The sequence below is a fragment of the Seriola dumerili genome, unplaced genomic scaffold (assembly GCF_002260705.1).
Source record: "Seriola dumerili isolate Sdu_G_001 unplaced genomic scaffold, Sdu_1.0 BDQW01001090.1, whole genome shotgun sequence".
NCBI classification, from domain to species: domain Eukaryota; kingdom Metazoa; phylum Chordata; class Actinopteri; order Carangiformes; family Carangidae; genus Seriola; species Seriola dumerili.
Genome location: NW_019175345.1, coordinates 365274 through 375347, shown reverse-complemented (window position 1 = coordinate 375347; position 10074 = coordinate 365274). Strand labels below are relative to the sequence as shown.

Here is a 10074-nt window from a genome sequence, read left to right as displayed (position 1 = left end):
GATGAGATTTTTAAAAATCTGCCAACCAGTACCTCTAATGATCATGTTCTGTTTTGTTTATTGAAGTGGTTGCTCCTACCCAAGACATTGTCCAAGTCTGCATAAGAGATCCAGTCTTTGTGCTAAGCTAAGCTTACCAGCTTCCGACTGTAGCTTCATTTAGCTACTGTACAGACATGAGAATGATCTTCTCATTTAACTTTGGCCAAGAAGGCAAACAAGTGTATTTCTCAAAATGTCAGACTATTCCTTCAAGGGGAGTGTCCCCATAGTTGGTGTAAAAGTACCCCAGCTTTAAATGATCGGTAAGAATCCCTCACATGGATTGTCTGGATCCTGCTGGAAAATGGCTGCAGTTTATTTATCCATTATTATTGGCATTCATACTTGCAGGCTCGATGTCCCAGTGTTAATATGAAGGCCCTTCTCCTGTCAGTTGCTAAATGACAAATTAACACCAATCCAGTCTTGTAAACCACCAGTGATGAGCAGGCAGTTACGACATTTAAGATGCAGTATGTTTATGTGTAAATATGTTTTCCACAGCTTGTTTTTTTTTCATGTCTTCTATGTGATATTTGGGTTTACACACAGTTAAGGAGGCCAGGCCTGAGCACAATGATAAGTCTTTTCTTTCATCCTCTGTGGTAGGTGGCTCAGTCATGCAGGACTGTCTTTAATGGACGACATGCACTACAACTTTCATTCTTTAAAATACACTGCAGTCCCATGCACAACCACAGAGAGAGAAGAGCTCAGGCAGAGAATGAAGAAACGTCTAACATTGTTTCTGTTGTTTTCGATTAATCTTTTTCATACATAGATATCAACTGTTGATTTATTTGCTTGTTTTCCAACAGTGCTGAAAATAACAAGAGTTTTCCTGCAAGATGCAATTAGTGTGGAAACAATACACTTTGTACACTTTGAAATCCTGATCCTGTTTGTGTGTGTGTGTGTGTATTTTAAACAGGCTGTTTGTTTACTCAGCCACTGATTGCTATATCCTATATTAATATGAGAGTCCAAATTACCACCAGAGGCCAATGCTGAAAGCAGCACCACCTGCACCACAGTCCTTCAACTGACTGCAAACATGACTAAATGCTCGTGGGATTTAAAACTGCAACACTTATGTTAGAGTTTTTTCCCCCCCTTTCCTCATAGTTGAAGACAGAGACTGACATCACATACATTTTGCTAACCATGCCAAATCAGAAATGTCTCCTGATCCCACCCAGACATTCCTCATGCTGCCAGGCCTCCCTTTCATCTCAGCAGAGGGCTGTCATTCACCACTTTGTCTCATCTGCCTTACCTATGTGTGTGTGTGTGTGTGTGTGTGTGCACATATGTGCAACTCAATACATGTTTTTATGTGTCCTAGTATTTAAAATTGCCTCCTTATAATGATATACTATGTGGATGCATGATCTGACTCAGGCATGAAAGGAGTTGAGACTCCCTGTTTCCACTTCTCCTACTCTCATATTTTGAGATAAAGCCGTCACTGGGCAGTCTGTTCATCACTCTGTTGATAAAATACTTCACCTTTGCTGTAAAACTAATGCAGTCTTATCTTAAATTACACATATATACTTAAATATTGTGTAGTTTGGGGAAAGTGTTATTGAATTTTTGGCAGCACGTTTAATAAATATTTTATGTTGGTTACAACTCCCTGTTCTTTTTTCAGGTGTGAGCCTCCAATCATATCAGTATTAGTGACCTTGCGTTAAAAAGCAATATTCCCTTTAACCCCTTGCTGTTGTACTGTTGTACTGTGTACAATGTTGAGGAAGCTTTAAAACTGCAATAATGTGATTTATTTTCTTTTTTTGGCCACTTAGGAAAAGTGGAAGCGAATTGTGAATGAAACCTTTGAAGTTGATATGGTGAGCTTGTTCATTTGCTTGTTTACACATCTTGCAGTTATGGAGGAATGTTATCATTTATTTGGAGTTATGTTTCTATCCTCGTGGCAAATGTAAGTCCAGTATTCTCTTTCTTTTACCTCTGTTTTGTTCTCTACCAACTTCTGAGGGAGAAATCAGGCTCTTTAGCAGATAAATGCTGCACTTTGTTCACCAGGTAGCTGATGACTGTGTCTGCCTGCTGTTTGGTGCTGAGCAGGTAGAGTACAGTGGGATTTTTAGTGCTTTTTCATTAAAACAACTGCTTGCTGAGGCCAGCAATGACACTGAGATTGCAGAGGGCGAACCAAAATAGTAAAGTTGCAGGCCTTACGGCTAGCTAAAATTTGTTTTACCTCTCTGTGACGCTGATGGGAGCTGCAGATTCATGTGATAATTCTCTGTGGCTTTGTCACTACATGCACATTGTCACATAAGTTTCACGTTGTCTTTGATATACTCTTATTATAAAAAAAATATCAGTTCTAGCTGCTGCAAGGTTGTAGAAAATAATCTTCCACACTGGCCAACAATATCACAAAAATATAACAGCTTGTTCGAGCTCTCCATTGAAGTTTTATGATGTTTACTGAGTGAAACATTCAAGCCAAAATCTTAATTTCTGAAAACCATGTGCATTTCATGTGTTTCCCATGTATGTCCAAAATATAAACTTGTCATGACCTCAGAAACACAGCCATGAGGAAAAATGTTCTTGACCTATAAATGAACCATTACCTGCTAATTGACCAATATGATGCACTCATATGTGCTTCTTCGAAAGGGTTGAAACAAGCTGATCGTAACCATAAATGTGACTAAACAAATGTCAGTCAGAAGTGACGTGGGTGTTGTGTACAGACATATGAACTCCTATGTATCAGTAGGTGTGTATATTGTTGGGAGTGCTTTAACTCAACCACCAAGCACTCCGATTTCTCCTGACACACACACTCCACCCTCCTCCTCCACACCCTCCATGTTCCTTCCTGTTTCCTGCTCCGCTGTCCACTGCACAGGAAGCCTGGTCGTGCTACTGGGCTGCGACAAAAACTCGTGAGTCACCAAGCTGTAAACTTTGTAATACAGGAGAAAAGAGCATGTGTTTTTTTTTTTGTTTTTTTTTTCCTGATCTCCATCTCTAACCACTCTGCCTCACGCATTGTTTCACAGACAAATGGCTCATGGGGTCTTTGTATACTCTGTATACAAAGCCACATTTGTCCACCACTTTTAACCACCTGCTGACTCTTGGCTTTACTATCTGTGAGTAAGCTCTATCCAGCTGGGAAGTCTGTGGACTGTATGCACCTGCTGACATTGTTGTACATCTGAGTCAATCAGTAAAAACACTAATTAAGTCTCCTTTGTTTTATGAATCATCCACAGTGTTGGAAGAAGTATTCTGATCCAACAGCAACCATTATTATAGTGTAATCCTCACTATCATCAAATTAAATTAAAAGTCTGATTTACACACTACTTGGTTTAATATAAGACGATGCCTCATATTTTAAGATATATTTTTGTGTATAAATGTTAATCTGTGAAATAACTGAAAACTACAGCTAAGTATCTTTCCACCGCTAATCATCTACAGTGCTTTGGTTGCTTTGTAGAATCCATGCCATATGAAATCAAAACTTTAAAGTGTCAAACTTTCCATCATCTGATTGTGTAACCAGTTACTTGCAGGTGTGAGGAGCTTGGAGGTTGAGGGTTGTGACCCCTATCAAATGCAGGGGATTCTGCTGCGATGAGATCATGCCTGGTCAGTCAAGGGAAGTGACTTTCGACTCGCCTGACCTGAGGCCAGCTTCAGAGTTCAAAGTTCATGTCATGAGAAACGACTCCCGTAGCCCAGTCCAGCCCCTACAAAAAACGCATGACGCTCACTGGCGACTGCGCAAATCTGAAATCAGTACGCAGCCTGGCCGAGATCTGACATGACCTTAACCATGTGGGCCTCACCCCGCCGGGCTCTGGAAGGTCAAGTTTAGAGGTCAGAGTGGGTCTCTGTGTGTTATGTCATCTGTTTCTATGAGACATATTTGTGATATCAGGAACTCATTTGTTTACACTCATGTTTCATACTCCCTTTGGCCAGAGTTTGTGTTTTTGGTCCCAGTGTGGAGCATTTATAGCAACACTTAACATTTGCTCTCAAAATGAAACACAATGAAACAAACGTGTTTCTGCTGTCACAGCTCTTTTTGCAGTGACCATTACAGGCTTTGAGTAAATCCCTCCTTCATCTTCCAGACTGCTGTGCATAGGCTGTGTGTATGTGTGTCCATGCTTGCAGGAATGTCTGCTGGCCAGGCCTTTTATTAGGCTCATCCATACCACCACATTATAGGCTCCCGTTGCCAGGCAACTGCAGGTTCTGGCTGGTTACCATGGCGAGTGCCCATTGAGTGACGTCGCTGGCCCTATTTGCCTCCCTCCTCATTGGAATGAGGGCCTTTTTTAAAGGTGCACCCCCACCCCACCCCGCTCTTTCTACACTCACACACACATACACACACTTAACCCCTTGCTCACACACACACACACCCCCACACACACACCCTGCGCTTCGTCACCCTCTGTGCGGTGACTACAGGAGTGGAACTAACAATCCGACAAAAACATCTCACTGAGGCAGACCAGACTGGACCTTCCAGGGAGTGTCTTTGTGTAGAAAAACCCACAGAGATGCCAATGTAGGAACGCCTACTGTAAACAACTGTACTGCAAGTGTGAAAAATTAAGTCTGGGGGAATTCTATGTTTTTCTTATTGCCAGCAAATCCCACAATACAACTAAAACCAACGATTAATTGATCCAACAAACAACTTAGCTGGATTGCACACTGTTGCACGCTGTTCGTGTTCCTTCATTACGATGAACGTGAGCTCTGTATTTTTTGTTTTGAGTCAGTCTCATATACTCCATGCTGCTGCCATAAAAACTCAAAAGAGCACTAAATGTGTATTCATTCTCGGCTGAAAATAGTCCTCAGAAATGCTCTTAATACTCCTGTAAAAGAAGATAACTACCAAGCCCAGCTGTTTTAGGAAATTACTGAGCTTTTTATTTTCAACTAAACTACATATCTATGAGCCCTTTTTAAAGATGTATGTATTCAGAATGATTGGAAGTGCCACAGACAGGCTGGGGAACTCATAAAGTATTGAGAGACGGAGAGACTAATGCATTGTTGGTGTTGCTCTTTTTTATTGGATTTGTTGACCAAAACAAAAATATATAATATCACCAGCCTTATCTTTTGAAAAACATTGAATATAGGATGGAAGCTATATTATAATATAATATAGAAAGCAAGGATACAAGTAGCAAATATTTTCATCACCAATTACTCTGTCAATTGTTTTCTTTATAAATCAATTGTTTGTTCGTGTCAGAATATTGAAAACTGAAAGATGCCCATTATAATTTCCTAGAGCCCAAATTAATATATTTCAGTCACTTCTTTTGTTCAACCACCAATCCATATCCAAACATATTCAGTTTGATATAAAAGATGAGTATTAACCAGCAAATAGTCGTGTTTGAGATGGTGGAACCAGAGAATTTTTGCCATTTTTAAAAAATTCAAATTGTTTTCGATTCATTTTTTGTTGATCAACCAATTGATTATTAAACAATTTGTTTCAGCTCTACATGAAAGACCATTATTGACTTTGGAAATATGAAATATGTAGTTTGGAATTTCACACGGTTATCCACACATTGAGTTTGCTCATTTGAATTTCACATCTACAACAAGTTTGTAAGTAGACCTTGAGTTGAGATTGTTGCGTCAAAATACAATTTCAAAAGCCGAGAGTGAACCTTCATGCTTAACACATGAGAAGTCCTAAATGGGGTGAAATCACAACAGCTCCTGAAGACACACGTCAACAGATCCCTCTCCGTAACAACTGAGAAAACTCTATCCACTGAAGAAGACCATGTGATATGGCTGAAAGCTCCATAACTGTTTTGTCAAACTGAATTATATTGATAACCAAAAGTTCAGAGATTTGGCAATAATGTTGAGGTCTCATATGGGGCAGGGGTTTGTGTCTTGGATGTGGAGAATATTCTCTGGTGGATAATAAGCTCAGCCTTGGTTGACATTTTACAACAAGTCTCCTGTGGGGTGCACTGATCACAAACTCTCCTGACTGCATGCAGACTCTCTGCACTACCACATTTTCAACTTTTAAGAGGGCATATGACCTGTTAAGATTCTTAAGTCACCAGCAAAACAAGTATGGATAAGCTGCTTTAATCCAGTCACAGTTTAAAACAGGAGGGCTTTTACTCATAAACTGAAATATCTTGTATTATAGTGTTTTTCTATTGTTGTCACAAGTTAAGAAATCTCCAATTTTTTAATATCTTTAACTAACTATCATCCCCAGTGTTTGAGTAATTGTGGTGCCTTTGAAGCAGCTGTGGATAAACTAATTACTTCAGAGTGATGGTGTGTAATCTTCCATCATGCAGTCCATCTATCTTAGCACCGTCCTGATGGAGGGAGGTGGGTTTGTGACGACTAATGAATGGAGTGACTTGCGGGGAGACGATCCCAGCAACTTCTCCGTAGCTCTAATTTGAACGCCTTTCATTGACTGCGGATGAGGAGGGTGGGGGTGGTCTGAAACAGGGTGGTGGGGGTTGTGGAGTATTGTGAGTTGAACAGCAGAGCCCCACTCTAGCTGAATGGGCATTGTCATCTGGATTTCTATGGCTAACCAAAATACTTTCTCCCGCCGTGGGGGTTTATGGATTCACGGTGGGAACGGCATGCATTACGCACAGCCATGTAGGGCACTCCTGCCTCTGCAGACCATCACAGCTCCGTTGTCAGTTGTTTTGTTTAAGAACACACTTTAACTAAAGTTTTCAGACAATATATTCAGTTTAATCTTAATAAAATGAAACGATATTGCATCTTCGTATACATGAATAATGAATCATTACATCAAATGTCAACAAACCAACAGAAAACAAAGTTTATTCCTTGAATGTTTTGAAAAGAAAAGACTTCCTGCAGTGACAATGATGCAAAAACCTTGCAGGTGCTCAGTGCAGCCGAGAAAAGTACTGTAACATTTCATGTTGTGACCTAGGGATCCCAGGCTCTCTGGAATCTACTACAGGTCCAAAAATAGACTGCAAACCTCAGTCACCGCAACCAACTTCTGAACGACACAAAAGTGTGTCCGAGATTTATTAAGGTTTTTTTTAGACTACTTTTCTCCGTCGGTCTTTATTGCTATCGGGCATTGTTGAAGTCCTCAACATGTCGGCGTCGTTCCACTAAAGGCAATGGGACTTTGAATGTGTGAGAGTGCAATCATTCTCAGTTACACGTTTGTGCTGACAATGCACATCAAGGCAAAAAAAAAAAACAGTGTAGCCTATATATTCGATGGCAAGAGTTCTTCTAGAACAGAAAAACTTTGTAGTTACAACAGTAAACAATTCAAAACACTAATAATTTCGAAGACTTACAAAAGCAGGTACCTAACAAAGATACTCCTTTTTGTCTACCTCTTGTGGTTGATAGTCTTTTTTAATCTCCTGTAGATACAAAAAGGATTTGTGAATTTGCGGTCCGAGCGTATTAAAGGTAAAACAGCAGATGTGCTTCCATTGATTTTCAAAGTTCAGATTTCTAATAAAAAAAACTGCAGGTGCAAAGATAACGTCCGTTAAAAAAAACTGTTTTTCAAAAGCTGCAGGTCACTTTTACGCACCGCCTGCTCTGAGCCACATAGCTACACATAATTCCTCTTGTCATAGTCCCCGTTCTGCGTGGTTCTCTTAGTCGGTGCGTATTTTACTGAGTATCCCGAGTTCCCGCTGGAGGGACAGGAGCAGCACAGCAGCGCTCCTCCGATCAGTAGCAGCGCTGTGGCCGCCCAACCGATGTACAGCGCAGCGCCAATCTCCCTCTTCTTGGATGCGGGCACCTGCGGGTTGTAGAAGTCCGATATGATGTTGTTGGCCATCCAGCAGAGAGGCACCAGCACAAACACGCCACTGATGATGTAGATGGCTCCTCCGGCGTTCACCACCCGGGCTTTCACGTACTCAGTGCGGATGCAGTTGGTGCACTGCGCCCCAGCAATCACAACCATGAGCCCCAGCACGCCCATCACCGAGGAGATGATGGTGAGCGCTCTGGCTGCCTGCAGGTCGTGGCTGAGGGCGAGGACGGAGTCGTGCACCTTGCACTGCATCTGCCCCGTGCTCTGCACAACACAGGACATCCACAAGCCGTCCCAGATTGTCTGAGCCACCACTATGTTCGCCTCAATGAAAGCCGTCACCTTCCACATGGGCAGTCCGCACGCAACCATCACCAGGAGCGAGCCAATTACGCACAGCGACAGTCCCAGGATCTCCAGTCCCGCGGACACCATTTTCGCTCTTTACGTTTAGTTCTATGAGAAACTTTTCAAACTCTCCCCTAATTTTTCCTCTTGAAAGCCAGGTGTATTTCTGCTCTTTAGTTCTTCGTTCTCGCCTCGACGTACAGCAGCGTCAATCCTTAGTTGCGCATCACTCTACTCGGAGATGTAAGAGACAGCAACTCTGAGTCTCTTTGTTAGTGAGGGGATGTGAAAACAACTGGAATCACAGTAGCACCGAACCACGAATATCTGCGGGGTGGGGGGTGTATGGACTGGAGGAGAAACTTTCCTCCAATCAGCTGTCGCCGCATCCTCAAGGGACCAATGAAAACACAGGGAAGTTGTGCGACTGAATAAAGCGGTCCAGAGCGCATTGTGTGTTTGAACAGTTATTTACAATGAATAGAGGGGGGCAGGAGACGGGTGAAGGCATACGGGGGGTGTTTTTAAGGGTATGGAGCAGCTGAAATGCAGTGGTTTAATTTATCAAGGCGGTTAATGATTTTTCAGACATGGAGTTTAATGCCACTTGTCTGTGGTAGCCTATGGCCTAAAATGGCCATTTCACATCAGTTTTTATATGTATGTGGCTCTTAACTGGCTGACACAAAATGTCAGTAAATATGAAAGAAAAGAAAAGAAAAGAAAATATAATGTTCATTTTAAATGCCTTCACTTTAAATTTCAAGCTGATTTTTCCAAAGAGACCCGATTCTCTGTCTTTTCTATTTCCCTGATCTCTACAGAAACAGTATAACTATTTATAACTGCAGCTCTTCTTAATTTCATAGCCTACTTGAATTTTCCCTTGGATTATCATTTCTTATTGCATGTGTTATGTCTTTTTACAACGTTCTTGTGAATGTTTTTGTTGTTTTTTCTTAGCCTATATCTTTTATTTTTGAGGTCGGGTGGCTGGTTATGCACCACCCATGGTAGCCTAGAATAATTGTAGCCTAATAACTTATAATGACCCTTACTGTAAACAACAAATTTATTTTTTGTCTTTTCAGCTGCTTTTATACAGTTCTAGTTTACTGCAGGATACTTTCCTTCCACTTTTTGTTAAAATTTGACTTATTTTGCAATAACTATAGTCTGTAAGCATTTTTTAAAACCTCGTCATCATCACTTTACAGGAATTAATGATTGTCAAATGGCTTAGCACACCCTGTGATTGTTACACTATTTGATTACATGCATGACCTGTCAGTATTATTACTCATGCATGAATCTAATAGGATTTTACTGTTGTAGTTGGTTGAGGTGGAGATCACTTAACCATTTTACATATGGCTACAACTAAAGATTATTTTTATTGAATTGAGTTGATCTGCTGATTATTTTCTTGATTAATGGATTGATTGCTTGGTTTTGTAAATATTCGTAACATATGCATTCAACATTAGCCAGAGTGTAAAATGACACCTTCACAGTGATTGTTTGTCAAGCCAACAGTCCAAACTTCAAAATTATTAAAGGTTAATAAACAATATTTATAAATGTTATAAATATTTTTTAATGAATAATTAATTAGAGGGAAAATCATCTCGTTTGAGAACCAGAAACAATGAAATGTTTGACATTTTACATAAAAAATTATTTAAACAATTATCAAAATAATTGCCAATTAATTTTCTGTTAATCGACTGTTGAGTAGTTAATAAACAGCATTTACAGCAATTATCATATTCTACACGCTGTTATTGTGTTTATATATAAATGTCTTAATTGTAAAGTTATTAAAG

At 40.4% G+C, this 10074-nt stretch overlaps 1 protein-coding gene across 1 annotated transcript; it reads right to left on the bottom strand.

Moving 5' to 3' along the window:
• Window positions 1–6806: 6806 nt before the first annotated feature.
• On the bottom strand, window positions 6807–8549 carry LOC111237711 (claudin-5-like). Its single transcript, XM_022766912.1, has one exon. The coding sequence runs from the start codon at window positions 8333–8335 to the stop codon at window positions 7688–7690; it is 648 nt and encodes a 215-aa protein (XP_022622633.1). The 5' UTR covers window positions 8336–8549; the 3' UTR covers window positions 6807–7687.
• Window positions 8550–10074: the final 1525 nt, after the last annotated feature.